The sequence below is a fragment of the Hoplias malabaricus genome, chromosome 12 (genome assembly GCF_029633855.1).
Source record: "Hoplias malabaricus isolate fHopMal1 chromosome 12, fHopMal1.hap1, whole genome shotgun sequence".
Taxonomy (NCBI): Eukaryota; Metazoa; Chordata; class Actinopteri; order Characiformes; family Erythrinidae; genus Hoplias; species Hoplias malabaricus.
The window spans coordinates 39841558-39857896 of NC_089811.1; the positions used below are offsets into that span (position 1 = coordinate 39841558).

The 16339-nt window shown below is 42.7% G+C and overlaps 1 protein-coding gene across 1 annotated transcript in view; it reads right to left on the reverse strand.

Annotated features, from left to right (window-relative positions):
- slc4a3 (solute carrier family 4 member 3) overlaps window positions 1-16339 on the reverse strand; it is a 77698-nt gene that overhangs the window by 14213 nt on the left and 47146 nt on the right. The window contains exons 7-14 of the mRNA XM_066686998.1: window positions 10605-10747; window positions 8532-8712; window positions 7274-7409; window positions 5147-5312; window positions 3790-3892; window positions 2207-2391; window positions 1661-1883; window positions 283-498 (exon numbers count right to left, since the gene is read on the reverse strand). Coding sequence (XP_066543095.1) covers window positions 283-498; window positions 1661-1883; window positions 2207-2391; window positions 3790-3892; window positions 5147-5312; window positions 7274-7409; window positions 8532-8712; window positions 10605-10747 — 1353 coding nt within the window. The remainder of the gene's footprint in view (window positions 1-282; window positions 499-1660; window positions 1884-2206; window positions 2392-3789; window positions 3893-5146; window positions 5313-7273; window positions 7410-8531; window positions 8713-10604; window positions 10748-16339) is intronic.

Here is a 16339-nt window from a genome sequence, read left to right on the forward strand (position 1 = left end):
TTTTTTATGAAGAGCTTAATTACTGCTTAAATATTCCAAATGTATTATTTTTATAATATATATTAGAAAATCAACAAGCCATGTAATTTCACAATTAGTGTCCAGATTTTGCTGTTATGACTTAAATAAATCTTGTGTTTGTGGTTGCCCCAGCAATTTTAAAAGCATGTTTAATTTGATGTTTCCTTATTATTTGCACCTCACTGAAATAAGTGAACAATAGGTGGTTCCTACATTTCAAACAGTTCATGATTTGTAGCATTATAGTGCTATTTTCAATACCTAGCAGTCCTCCAAATGTGATGGTGGGTGATAGGGCAGCAAAGTAGATAAAGATGACAGCAGCGATGCACTGAGAATCCACTGCGTCCTTCAGGTCACTCAGGTAGTGTGGGTAGCGGCGGCGAATATCATGGATGAGACCCCCGAATGGAATACCAGAGCGCTTCAGGGGGTCCACTTCTGACTCCTCCTCCTCCTGATCTTCTTGACTTACCTCTGACACAGAGAAGAAAGAGGCTAGTTTCCTGACGCAGAGCCCAAGTAACAATGGAGACAGCATATGAAATGTAACAGAAAGAATACTGCTGCTCTTAATGATAGCAAGCTGGCCTTGATATGAATGTTTTTGTTTGTAATTAAATACTATCCAGCAACCAGAGTGTGAAGGATAGCATACGTTAACTCCAAAGAATGTGGAAACTGGAGCAAACACTATTGGATATCTCAACACACTCAGAGGAGAACATTGCATTGTTCTATTATGTCAGCTAACAGATGCCTAAGTTGGCTAGCTGTACATTAAGTGATGAGGGATGGAGGGCCATCCTACCCAACCCTACCCAACCCTACCCAAGAGAGAGTGAGGCCTGTTGCGCTGCCTTGGACTTGGATGGGTGAGAGACCGAACTTGATAGAGCCAATGCTTAGACACTTGGGCCACTCAGGAACCTTTTAATATATTTTTAAAAATAAATATATGCTGCATTTCTCACTATTTTTAAAGGTTACTTCTGATTAATCCATCCTTCAATGTTGTGGCAATCTGGAAATGCAGCACATCTAGTCTGTGGCCTAGCTTTTGGAAAGTTCCTACAAGCTTCCATTTTCCCCTGTCTCTGTCACAGTTGTTTAAACTGTTTTCCTTTGGCCTCCTTTTCTGTAGGTTTCTGGTTTGCTTTTGTCAATCTTTTCTCTGTGTTCAGCATCCAGTGATCTGGTATTTTTGTGCTCGCTCTGGTCCACTGCTATTCATTTGGTTCAGTTTTTGGTTTATATGGATATTCCCACTGTTCTTGTTTCTGCATGCCAGTATATCTGCCTGCTTCCAGAAGTCATTATATTTTCCCTCACTGACTTTCAGTGTTAGATAGGCGGCTTCACAATATGATTTCTAAGATATGCATTATCTTGATCTAATCTGATTCGTGCTCATTGTGATTGACAGCAGTGGTTGATAATTTAGTTAATTCTGCAAATTCCGGAGGCTATTTCAAAATTGTCAGTTAGCCACATGTAACCTAAAATACAGTATTGTCCAATAGGAATATTCTTCAGCTATATTCCAATAGAACAATCAGCTTCAGCCCTCCTCATACTGAACCGTGTTGGCATTAAGCTGTGGAAATGTGGAAAAGACTGGGACATTAATGTCTCTCACCTTTAGTCTCCTGATCAACTCCCACCACACTGTTCAGGCATTTCTTATTCTCTCTCTCCTTGCGCTTTCGTAGCATAATCTTTTGGAAGGAAGCAATTGTCTTGAGAAGATCTTTGCCTTCTACGTCAGACGGAGGGATCACGATGCTGCAGTCCAAAAACTCATTTATTCCATTCAGTAGATCCTGCCGGTCATCAGCAAAGTAGGCCACTTCGTGGAAGTTCTGAGAAGAGTAGAGGAGAGAAACTAACTGCAGTGTTTTGTAAGAACGCCATACATTTCTAAAAATGTCAGCTTTACGAAGATGGCAAAAATATTCTTAAATCTGAGCGCAAGTTAAATTAAAAAAATAAATTCTCATAAAACAGTCACTATGTTCTGGAACTCCAGTCAACTCCTCTGATGTCATTTAAACCCTTGCAACTGGCAGCTTGACTGCATCAATCAAATCAGAAAATCTCAGCACAAAAAATAAATATTAGTCAGGAACTTTCCCAAAAATGAACCATCGCACACCACAATTTATACATGTGTTTGTGGACTAACCTTATCAGACATCAGTGTGGAGAAAGAGCGTCCGATCTCATGGTAGTCTATGTTGGTTTGGCTGGGGCCCAGGAGAACAAAGATGAACCGCACTGGAACTGGAACCTCCAGAACCGACTCTAACATCACTGCCTCATTTAGCCTCACAAAGGCCATGGCAGGTTGCTCCAGGAAATCCACACAGCCTACACACACACACACACACACACACAGAGTTTTACACCATTTAAAAAATATATTGTAGGACAGTGAGATATACTGTATGTCCAAATAATTGTGGACAGCTGCTCATCTGACTTCCTCCAAAATCACAAGTACTGATGTGGACATTTGACCATCTTTGTTCTGCGGAGGCTTAACACTAGGTGTAGGAACATTGTTGTGAGATATTTTGGCAATCTGCCACAAACACTGGTGAGATATTGCAAGACTGTTTTGATCATAAACATCACTCCAACTGATCCAAAATATACAGGGTGGGCCATTTATATGGATACACCTTAATAAAATGGGAATGGTTGGTGATATTAACTTCCTGTTTGTGGCACATTAGTATATGGGAGAGGGGAAACTTTTCTAGATAGGTGGTGACTATGGTGGCCATTTTGAAGTCGGCCATTTTGGATCCAACTTTTGCTTTTTCAATGAGAAGAGGGTCATGTGACACATCAAACTCATTGGGAATTTCACAAGAAAAACAATGGTGTGCTTTATTCTTTCACGAGGTATTTACAAGTTTCTGACCACTTATAAAATGTGTTCAAAGTGCTGCCCATTGTGTTGGATTGTCAATGCAACCCTCTCCCACTCTTCACACACTGATAGCAACACCGCAGGAGAAATGCTAGCACAGGCTTCCAGTATCCGTAGTTTCAGGTGCTGCACGTCTCGTATCTTCACAGCATAGACAATTGCCTTCAGATGACCTCAAAAATAAAAGTCTAAGGGGGTCAGTTCGGGAGACCTTGGGGGCCATTCAACTGGCCCACGATGACCAATCCACTTTCCAGGAAATGGAAAATGGTTAGGGAATGGGACTTGATCCCGGAAGGCTGCCAGTTTGATACCCAGCAGGAACCTCCACAGCTGAAGTGCCCTTTAATAAGGCACCTAACCCCCAAAACTCTCCCAGGTGCTGAGGAGGGCTGCCTCTTGTTCTGGATGGGTGTTCACTGCCCCTAATCACTAGTGTGAGTGTTCACTGTTACTGATGGGTTAAATGCAGTTGTCAAATGTTGTTGTACGGTCGCAGAATGATCATAAAGCATGTCATTTTCATCACTTTAAATTATACCTCATTTCACTAAATATATAAGGGTTGTCCACAAACTTTTGGTCACATAGATTATCATGCACATGCACAGACACAAATGCATGGGCTTGAGTAAAACCTTAAGCTTTGATTAATCAGAGCATGAAACTCCTAATTAAAATCAGACACGGCAATATGGACTAGTGTAATCCAGCAAGGTCAAAGCAAAGTGTTACTGGAAAAATGTGTTGTGATGACTAATCAAAATCTTTGGCCCTGGAAAACGAAAAAAAAGAGGGGGAAAAATGGAGCGAGGCAGCCCTCAGCTTACCCACTAAAACCACCGTGGCCTCAGCATCCTTGGGGATTTTCGCCATCAGTTTCATAGTTTTGGCTGCAGCATGGGCCTCAGCAGGGATGGGGTGCAGGTTTTTCTTTTGTTCATAGAAGAAAATCACAGAAGAAAATAGTTAGTACTGTATTAACATTAAACATCAAGTCAAAACTGTGGCTGAAGACTTTTGGCAGGCAGCTCATGCAAATGTCTCCCCATGGCTCTAAGAGTAATCATTGTTCCACGTGTAGCCATTGTGGCTCTGCTCTTATTTCAGTGTTTCTGTCACTGCTCTCTGGATTTTAATGAACCATTTTGCCTGTCTTTTATCAGGAGACACGTATCCTACAAGAACCAGGTGAGAAAGTCACCAAATGGTAAATCATTTGAAATCAATTTAACATGATCCCTTCCTTGCTCTTATTTATGGGCTGCTTGAAATTTGCCAACGTTTTCAGCCATGGGGAGCATTAAAAGTTTCACAGTTACTGTATCAGGAGGCTTTAACAAGAAGCACCTGCACACTCGGGCACACATGCTAAAGTGAGCCAAGATCATTACCTGCTTTTCTAATGTAGCGAAGGCTCACGGAGCCTTTTCCCATGAGCATGCAAAAGGAGCATGCGAAAATAGCACTTTTCTTGCAAAATTCTAAAAAGCCTTGCTGAAATTACTACTGTTATGGATGCACTGAGGTTTCAGCCAAACACTGGCTATAAATGATATAATAGAGTAATGGTATAACAAAATGGTACTTTCAAATTTCAAATGAAAAACAAAAACCCCTCTACACCTGCTGAGCACAGATGGATTTAAACAGTATGAGCAGCAGCAGGGAAATGTCAGCCATGTGCAGCTAGTTCTGTCAGACTTTCTATTCCATTTGTATGTATTTCATTGTTTCATTGACTTTCAGCATTTGTCAGTATTTGTTTCAGTTTTGGGTTTGCTTTATAGTTCCTAAGTATCAATTTGAATCTATTTCAGCCAAGAATTTCAATTTCAGTGCATTACCATCAACAGGGTGAGTCAAAAGTTGCAGGACACCCATTTATCTGAATACCCCAGCGAGTAATGGGTGAGGGGGTTGATCTTTTGGGCTGTGTCCGAAACATGGCCACGATCTTAAAAGCCGCCATATTGGATCAAGGGCACGTTTTTCCAGTGGGAAGTTGGTCATGTAGCATATCAAAGAAATAAAAGGGTGTCCTGCGACTTTTGACTTTAGTATTTATGTTTAGGAACAGATCAAAAATTATCATCAACAACTCTCCAACAAAATTCCAGAGAAGCCTCCTCTACAGCACTTGCACGTAGTATCCAGCAAGCAACTCACAAACAAGCTCACAAACACCTCTTTGTCAAGTTCAGCAGATTTAGTGTCAAGTGTCGCGCTGTGGTCCTCTGTCACCAGGGGCATGCTTGTGTCGTGGACGTGGTTGTGATTGTGGCGCAGGCTTCCCAAACTGTGGACCGAATGATTGCGGTGAAAGAGGCCGTCCTTTTCATCATTGGGGTGACTGGACAGAAGAATGAAATAAAGAAGATAATCTGTGTGTTAAATACAGTATTTATTATGCAGGGTTAGTTGTATATATGTGGATGCTCGCTTTTGCTCTAATTTACGTGTTCCTACTGATCAAAAAAGCCCTTGGTCAGTTTAAATGGTGCAAAGAAAACACAAAAAAAGCAATACAGTTCTAAGATTAGGAGAATCAACAGTACTCTACTGTCCATCACATGTCCAGTAATGTGCTACACTGTGTTTAATCCCCAAACCAATGCAGAAACATTTGTTCTGATCTGCGAGACAAGAGAGCAAATACACTGTCATGTTGATTTAGGTGCACAAATGCTGCAATATCCGCACTTATCAATGTCCAAAAAGGCTGCCTTCCAGCTTCGGTTTCAATATTTGCAAACCAAACACAGGACTCCACATGTCAAGATATCTAAATCCAACAGCAAACCACACCGCATTTTCTATTCGTTCCGAGGAAAACATGCCAAAGCAATCAATAAGAAATGCAGAAGGCAACAAGAAAGCCGCACGGGCCCTGATAACATCAGTGGCTGTTTAAACTGAGAATGTGAACTCCTGAGTCCACAGAGACACACTGGTCTATGTGGACAGTGCTATTATTCTATAAAAAATAATAAAAAATAAATAAATAAAAAAGAGAATGATTTGTTCTTGGCAATGTGAGGACCAGGTGGTGCAGTGTGTTCTTTAAACCGGCCACCTCTCTCTTACACACACAGAGTCATCGCAACACCAGTGTCCAGCCGGTGACATCAGTATCCTCGTTAAGCCCCAGTTGTGACAGATGATTAAACAGCAGGAGGAAGGACAAGGAGTGACAGAAACTGAATCCTGCTCGTGACTGTGTCGTGAGGAACTTTAAAGACGGCGTAACCAATAAGCAAAATTATACTGCACCTTGCTGTATTTCCTTCCACTTCATAAATACATATCTTGGAACGGAGGGTCTAATTAGATGCATTTTCCCATGGAAAACTGTTGCTAAGCTGATGGTAAAAGCTGCACAGTAGGTTTTTCAACAACGGCTCGTCTGAAACGGTACAGTAGAAGAGTTCTAATCATTACCGACCATTCTTCCTCAGGCCCAAGAACATTTACTTGCTTTTTTTGCTTGTTTTTTTTTTTTTAATGTACCCCTTCCAAATAAGTTCTACATGTGGCAAACATTGAAGGGCTTTGAGCCTTTTGTGTGTCTCTAAACATTCAGGGCAAACCTGGTCACCCCTCAAATTATCAGCTCAAATATAAAGTGTGCGAGTGTGTGTTAGCATCAACCCAGGGGCGCCATTGAGAGGCTGACGTATCACTACCTCATCCCATGCTGACTTTAAATCTAAACAACCTTTGATTAAGCTCATATGTCAGCTGTGTTCTCTGCTGTTTATTAAAAAGAGGACATTCACTAAAAGGGTCACCATTTCCTCCACAAGCCATTAATTCTCCGTGTGGGGAAGCCATGGATTAGTCCTCAAACAGGGTGCTACTCTGACCTCACCAAAAGCCCAGAGGGAAACACAGAATGCTCAATAGCTGCAGTTCCCATAGAGTGGGACAGCAAAACTATCAGAGTAAAGTAAGACATGTTTTATTATCTTAAACAGGTTCAAGTGTATTCATGACAATTGATTAAATTTAAAAGTGATAAGTTTAGTCATGAATCATGCTCATGCTTATTCACACAAAATGGATTCTGCCTAAAAAAAATTAAAAGTGGGAAGAGGATCTAAAATTGATCAACATTCGAAATTATTACATCAAAACATTGTAACATTAATATCAGACACTTATTAGGGCTGCTGTGATTATCCCGCCTTTTACTTCACAAGCTGTTGTGAAATCATTTAGTCCAGTCTATGTGGCCGTGAGTGTGGTAGATGGTGCTGCAATGGGTAGGTCGATGGCCGCTCTGTTTGCAGTATTGATGTGTGCCCCTCTGACCTGTGTTTGAGCAGCAAGGCACGCAGCACATTGGCCCGGTCCTCCGCTCTGATCTGGTCTGAGATGATCATGGTCTCCACCAGCAGGTGAGCAATACCAGGCAGGGTGGTCTGGTCCAGGTCTAACATTATGGCACCTATGATTAAAAAAAATAATAATAATAATTTAGAAATGTTAATGATCAGTAACACATGTTCAAAGCTCTATACAAATAATACTATGATATTCATTCCTTCATGGGTTCAGAGCCAACCCTGGCCAGAACACACCCTCGAGGGGGCACCAGTCCTTCACAGGGCAACACACACACTCCACCAGTGTGTGTTTCTGGACTGTGGGAGGAAACCGGAGCACCCGGACGAAACCCACACAAACACGGGGAGAACACACTACACTCCTCACAGACAGTCACTCGGAGGAAACCCATGCAGACACAGGGAGAACACACCACACTCCTCACAGACAGTCACCCGGAAGAAACCCACGCAGACACAGGGAGAACACACCACACTCCTCACAGACAGTCACCTGGAGGAAACCCACACGGACACAGGGAGAACACTCCACATTCCTCACAGACAGTTACCCGGAGGAAACCCACGCAGACACAGAGAGAACACACCACAGTCACCCAGAGGAAACCCACACAGACACAGGGAGAACACACCACACTCCTCACAGACAGTCACCCGGAGGAAACCCACGCAGACACAGGAAGAACACACCACACTCCTCACAGACAGTCACCCGGAGGAAACCCACGCAGACACAGGGAGAACACACCACACTCCTCACAGACAGTCACCCGGAGGAAACCCACGCAGACACAGAGAGAACACACCACACTCCTCACAGACAGTCACCCGGAGGAAACCCACGCAGACACAGGGAGAACATTATATATATAAAATATAACTTTAGAATTGTATGTAGAGTTTAATAAATTGCTATTCACTTAAAATATAGATTAAAATCTAAATTTAATTTGTTCTTCTCACTGTATTTCAAGTACAAATAATCATTATTATGGCAGGATGTTCCATATGGAGTACCTACACTCATCAGCAGGAATCCTGTTATTGCAAAACCAAAAACAGGTACAAGTCTTGCTATAATGTACTCTACAAGGTGCTGTAATACTCTTGATGTATATAATGAACACAGCAATGCTTCTTTTGGACATCTATGTTTACCCCTTTGTTATACACTCACTGTGTGTGAACGGACTGTGACTTTAAACTGTGTTTGTTACTCTCACCGTGTGTGATGGTCCTTCGTAGCTCCAGCAGGCTGCGGAAAGACAGAGAGGCCACGTGGGGCTTCCCCCAGCGGTCAGTCTCCTCTTCAACATCCTCTTCAAACTTGATCCACCGAGCTGTCTCTTTCCAGCGCATCTCCTGGTTCTTATCCACAATCAGCTCATTCAGCTCCACAAAAACCTAAGCGCACAGTGCCAGAGTCACTTCATGGTCCACATCAACAAACCCTAACCACACACAGGATTTCACCGTCAACCTCAGACTCCAAACCAAAGACCTTCCCACAAAGACAGTGCTTGTGTACTTTTGTGAATTATGTTTCCTCAAGGGTCAGTATGTATTAAATTCACAGATACTACAGCTGTTGAAAATACTGATATTACGTATTACATAATACATATATTTTGTAATACCAGCTTCAAATTCCTCAGTGTGGATGTTACATTTTGCTTAATGGCAACTGAGTAGGACTGGCCCTGAATATTTGGCTATTTGTTCACTGGGTGGCTATTCGGTTTTAATCTTGAGATTAAGATATTCTTTTCACTTTTAAAAAAAATTTTTTTTTTATTAATGTGGCTATTGACAAAGACGATACTCCACTCCACCCATATTCAAGCTCTACATGGAATACTAGGGTTCAAACACTAGTTACAATATGCATCTATATGTAGCTGATAAAATGTACACACACTTTTTTGCACACTTTTCTAAAATGCATATTATCTACATATTTTTTCACCTGGAAACCCACGCAGACACAGAGAGAACACACCACACTCCTCACAGACAGTCACCCGGGGGAAACCCACGCAGACACAGTGAGAACACACCACACTCCTTACAGACAGTCACCCGGAGGAAACCCATGCAGACACAGGGAGAACACATCACACTCCTCACAGACAGTCACCCGGGGGAAACCCGCACAGACACAGGGAGAACACACCACACTCCTTACAGACAGTCACCCAGAGGAAACCCATGCAGACATAGGGAGAACACACCACACTCCTCACAGACAGTCACTCGGAGGAAACCCATGCAGACACAGGGAGAACACACCACACTCCTCACAGACAGTCACCCGGAGGAAACCCACGCAGACACAGGGAGAACACACCACACTTCTCACAGACAGTCACCCGGAGGAAACCCACGCAGACACAGAGAGAACACACCACACTCCTCACAGACAGTCACCCGGAGGAAACCCACACAGACACAGGGAGAACACACCACACTCCTCACAGACAGTCACCCGGAGGAAACCCATGCAGACACAGGGAGAACACACCACACTCCTCACAGACAGTCACCCGGAGGAAACCCACGCAGACACAGGGAGAACACACCACACTTCTCACAGACAGTCACCCGGAGGAAACCCACGCAGACACAGAGAGAACACACCACACTCCTCACAGACAGTCACCCGGAGGAAACCCACACAGACACAGGGAGAACACACCACACTCCTCCCAGACAGTCACCCGGAGGAAACCCACGCAGACACAGGGAGAACACACCACACTCCTCACAGACAGTCACCCGGAGGAAACCCACACAGACACAGGGAGAACACACCACACTCCTCACAGACAGTCACCCGGAGCGGGACTCTGGAGGTCCCTGGAGCTATGTGACTGCGACACTACATGCTGTACCTCTGTGCACATGTTAACATATCAAATTATAATATAAGTCACCAGTGTCCAGGGTTTTCAAAATGGCCTTCTGGAATTTTCTGACCCTCACTATCAAGTGTCTTTATCCAGTCTCCCCACTCTTATATAATGGGCATGTAAACTGTAGTTGCTAATGGGCATGTTCTCATGTGGTTATTAATACAGAGTGTGGTGGCTGTGGCTATGGCTGTAATATTAATGTGAATATCCAGGCTATGACCTTTTAACCTGTGTTCTTATGGGCATTTGGGGAAATTAAACAGATCCGTTATCCCATAAAAACCATCACATCCCACACTGATTACATTTTACAGTCTCCTCTGGTTACACCAATCCAGCTCTAACAGCACTTCTGGATCCTTCTGCTTCCAACTCTGTACTCACCTCATGAGTCTTCTTGTCCATCTTCTTCCTCTTCTTCAGGCTGGACAGAGGTGGTGAGTTGTTGCCGGTCCGAGTGATCTGGCAACGAGATGACTTCTTGACCAGGTGTCGTCTCACCCCAGGATTGTCTTCAAAACGGTGACCTGGAAAAGAGCATCAGTTATAAACATAGTCATGGAGAAATCAAGGAAAGTAAGACTTTTTAATAATACAGGAAATCTTTAATGAAATTCAGTTAATTAGAATAAAGAGTGTTGATGTGAGAGTACTGATCCTTGGACAAACAGCAAGATCTTGGCCAATGCAAAGAATATTATTAAGGGGGGTCTAGCCCACAGGCCTCTCCTAAAAATGACCATGATTTAATATTGTATCACTACAACCCACAGACCAAGGTTTTTTATTGAATTTGCGATAATTGAAGGCATGCATTCATGGGAGTTTTGTGCTCTCTGCTGCTGTAATGTGTGCCAGTAGAGAGCCAGGAGGCTTGGTGGATTGGGCCTTGTCAAGCCGCAAAAGGGGCCCTTCTACTTCGGATTGTCACAGTAGCCACAGGACGTGCTGTAAACTGAAGTGAAATCACATTTTTTTCCTCCTGCTTCATTCTTTTCCCTCTTCTCTGAACATAAGCTGTTCCGCCATCCCCTTTCCTCCAGTTAATATTCACAATCCCTGAAGTCTGCTCTAAACACGGGTCCTTTTGGCCCAAATAGGTTGCTAACAACTCTGCAGCCGTGCCCTTGGCTGGACTCTGGTTGAGCCCATGTGGCAGAAGAGCTATAGCTCTGAAAAGGAGTGAGATTAAGCCAAGCTTAGTCAAAATACCAGAGGGTGAAACCATCTCAAGCCACAATTCCACATTAAACACACACTAGAACTGTTTCTGGGCTCCTAGTAATGAGCTGTAAATCATATAAATGACTCTTGCTCAAATTTTCATTGAACAAATCATATTTGACTGTCACAAACTCAACATTGAAGGTTTATTGTACTGAACATGGGCACAGAGTACACTGTTGCCTAATGCTGCATATTCTCTAATGCATTTTCCAGAGGGAAACACACACACAACATAGCACAGTTTGTATGTGTCTCTCAGAAACTGTTCATCAAGGTATCCAAATATAAGATTATAAATGTTAGCATGTTTAAAAGCAAGTATTTGGGTTCTTACTGATGTAGAAACAAGTATTTTTATTTTTTAAAATGAATTTATACTTTTATTTAGTACATGTTACAAACCCTGGCTGTTGATTTAACTGTAATGATTCACACAGCATAAGACTGCAAATCTAAACACCTTATAATAGAAGACTTAAAGAGCCAGAGTATCCATCTGAGCTGTCCAAATGAGTCATAGCCATTGTTTTGTTCACCATCTGAGGAAGAACTACAAATAACAATGCAAACTCTGTGCTGTGTTTGAGAGAGAGAGGCTTTCTGATGATTGTCACAGAGACAAACAGCGAAGGTGTACAGACTTGCTGCAATGCAGTCAGTTGCTGAATATATGCCGAGAGGTAGAAGCCTCAGGGGCCGAGCACTGATTAACACAGTCTAGACGGCAAGGCCAAAGCATGCCACACTCAAGGACGCCATTATTATTTGTAAAGATAAAAACAGACACTTGCTGTTTAGATCTCTAAATATTTGGTTGCTAACAGTACTTTAAGAAACCCATCAAACCTAGTATCTGTCTGTCCTTGAGTTCCTTTTTTTACTTTGTGACTACCCTTAAATTATTGTATTCATCATCCAGTCAAAACCTAAGCTGTGTACTGAATATCAGTTTTTTTTTTTCAGAAGTGTGTTCTGAGGAAAGCAGATGCAATGTGGTCCATTCACAGACAGGGAAAGTCAAAGGAACATAAGGAAGTTTCCAAACCTGGAGCTCAATTATTAAAAGGCACAGAAAATGAGACTTCTAACAACTATGCAAGACCTCAAAGAACAGCAAAACTATTTCATCTTTGAGAGACAGGAGAAAGTCAAGCTCCACTGCTGCAAAAATCTTTCTGTGCATCCTCACACTGCAAGACTACAGCTGACACTACCGTTCTGAACGTGTTTGGAATTACTTGCAATGAGGGAGGAAGAAAAAACAACCCACCTCTAAGACTCAACTTATTCTGTGGCAAACTATCCATGAAGATTTATTTAAATGAAGAGCACATTAACATTTGATATTATACAGAGTTGCTGAGGCTTCTGTGTTACTTTAGGTGTAAAATTGTAAAAACCTATATGATACGACTATTTCAACATGAAAAATAAAAGAATATAGCGGTTTCTGATGTTTGCTCAGTGCTGTATGTTTTTGTTTGACCTGTTAATTATATTTAGTGTCATAAAACATACCCAGAAATTCTTATAGACCATCTTATTAATCACTAGTATTTGATAAATATATACTAGGGCTGTTCAACAATAAAACAATGTAATTAATAACAATTTGCTTTTTAAGACTGAAGCTAAAACAAATCAATGTAAGATCAACACTTGATAATAACAAAAGATTATTGAAAGGTTTGCTCTTATGAAACCCATAAGAGCACACACAGTAACTTCTATGACATGCACATGGTGAGATACATAAACGTCACTCAATGGAATGGGTTCATGCTTCAGTGAACCGAAGCCTGAAGTGGATGGGCCTAGGGCTTTGTGTGTGTGTGTGTTTGCATGAATGGAACTAGGAGCCCAATCAATAGGTTGGCCCACCATGCCAATGCCAGTCCTGGACTGCTTCGATCATATTATCACTGAGCCCTGTGCAAAGCCTACACTTCACATTAATTAGCTTGTGTTTCCCCAACAGGATCAATGAAATAACTCAAAATTCCCACTGATCAATTTCCCATGTCAGTTAGGTCTCCAGAGGGTGGAGGGTGTATTCATAGCACTGTAACCACAGCCATCCAAACGAAATAAGTTGTTGGATTCTGTCAAGTACAAAACAGAAAGTGCAGTAAAAGTCACATTGGCCAATTTGTGACATTTAAAATGCACTAAACTAAGAAATCGTTATTTTGACTTGTGATTTTGATTTCGATGGAACACAGACTCAGCTGTCTAGGCAACTTTAGTGCCCACAATCCCACAAAGAGTTCAGGCTATACTCACGAATGGGTTCGAGAGGGGAGCCCAGGTGGCTGTGGATGGACTCCAGAAGGTCATAGTCATCAAAATCCAGCACAAACTCCTCAAAGTCTTCAAAGCCATCCACAGGATAGATTCCTGAAGGAAACTCTTCTACCCCACTGTGTAATTTCTCAGTGTCCATGTTGTCAAAATGTTCTACGCAGTTGGTCACTGCACCCTCTGCATGCTCCTGCCCCACGTCTGTCATCTCCACTCCTGATGCCTCCACCCCACCCTTGCCCGGGGGGGTGCCCTTGTCATCCAGAATGTGCTTCTTTTGTACACCACTGCTCAGAGTCAATTAGCGTAGCACAGTGCTTTGGGCCTCCAGAGTTCTGCAAGATGGAAGTAAGGGGGTTCCTACTGGCAGCTTTGATTGTCTGTAGTTAGCTGGATATAGAGGATGAGCTGGTCACCTTTAGCATGCCCCTGCTGGTTCCAACAACAGCGATGTGAGTCTAAACCACTTTGATCCTCTGCATCCGGTGGGTGGGTTTCCACAATTCCAGCGGGAGCCTGACAACACCAAACATATCCTCTACTCAGCAGGAAGACTGGGCTTTCAAACAAGCAGAAATTAGGCCATCAACGAAGCAAAAGAAACTGCAACAAAGATGCACTCTTCCAGGTTGGTGTTCCACCGTTGTTCCTCATTAATTTGGCATAAAAATCAGGCCTAAGGGCTCCTGAGTTGCAGACCAGGCTCCCAGGGAGATGTGTTGTTGCAAAACAAAGCAGCAGGGAAGCTGGACATCCCTGACGGTTGAGATAACGTCGCAATGGGTGTTGAACTTTTTTGTCTCCAGCCCAACCTATTGGTTCCCCTGCCTAGTTTCCATTACGTGGCTAATTGATTGTTCAGCTGCTGGTCTCACGGCTGCACAGCTGCCCTGCTTTCACCTAGCAGCCTCACTACCCTCCATGAATCAAAGGCCTCCAGCGCTGTCCCTGCGTCCATGTGTCTTCCAGCCTAAAACCAGAGCAGGGGACTTTTTGAAGCTGCAGCAGCAGAAGCGGCGCTGGGGGAGGCTGAAGATTTCTAGATTTGTGATGAACGCAGGCTGGACAGGCTTCTCCAGCTGATCACTGAGGAGGTGGAGGCGTCAGCTCCTACATCACACTTAGTCAGACGACGTCCAGACACACGACATGTAGCCACACACAGGAGAGGGCTGCGGCTACATCGCAGGTTGCCGTGGCAACCGTTATTGCTTCTGGTGCTCTCCACACTCTCATCTCTGACACCCCGATACCTGAGACCTGCCGCCTCAGTGTACACACGCCAGCCATTACACCACAGTGAGCCTCTGGCACACACACACAGTTGTTTACGCTCTCACATTTAATTAATGAGCCAGAATATGACATTTCCTTATTTTGTAATTACCTTCTTCACACTGACAAGAAATGTAAAGTTAGATCACATCATTAACCACATCTCTACATTTCTAGGATTCTTAAACATAGCCCTAGTATTAAATAAATTAAACAAATATGTAATATATTAAGTTATGTAGCGGACTCTTTAAATCATTAGATTTAGACTAAAAATGTGGCGATAAAAGCTCAGGTTAAAAAAGGCCTGATGTGATTATTAACATTGTTCTGATATTTCATTTATATTGACTAATAACTGATGACAAACACACCTCAGGCTCAAGTAAACAAACATTACTCACTGCTGCCCTCTGAAGGTGTAATAGCACCAGTCGGAGTTAATACCTTTACCATGGCTCAATAAAATGTGTCTGCTACCTGAGTTGGCCTAAACTCATCTCTGTTTGCTTTGACCTAAACACAAACTTGTGAAAGTGTGAAATACTTGTGATAGAGTGAGTGTTTACTAGTTGTATCAGGCCTAGCGTTTATGCCTTCGCAGATATACTCGTGGTGATACATATAAAAATAGAACGTACGCACACAAGGGATAAAAATGGCCCATATTAAATCATTAGGCTGGAACAGAAGCAATAGGTGTAAACGAGTTGTTGACAAGCCTTCCTTTTGAAGCAGAGCTAAAATTCAATGGCTTGTTCCACGCCCAAATCTCTAATTCACTGTAGTGCTGCAGTCAATGATTCCTACTCCATGAAAGCAGGAAGAGCCACAGGCTGAAACACTGGGAAAGTTAATCGATCTGAGCGGCTATGTTAATTACAGCCTGAGGACCCTATCCACAACTCTCTTAGCTAGAAGTGTGCTCTCTCTTTCTCATTCATATGTGTAAATAGGGCAGAGATTTTTGACCATGCAGTTTGTCATATAGTCCACACACATCCTCCACTAGCACCACTGTTAGAATTAGGTTTTAAACCGTTTCAGTTCCAAAGTATGTTGATTTGCTATGGCATTGTTCATGACTGTGTAAAGGGAAGCATTATTCACCAGGCACAGATATTATTCTATTAAATCATTTAATAGTTTTCTAATCCCCTTAAACGGGCTCTAAAAGGTTTTGGACCCAAATTAGCACTTAATTACACAGACTAACTGCCATGTGCACTAATGGAGAGGGAGTTCAGGAGCTCTAATGGCGATAAAAGTTAACACACATTTCTTACACTACGAGGTTAGGGAGATAAAAAGGAAGA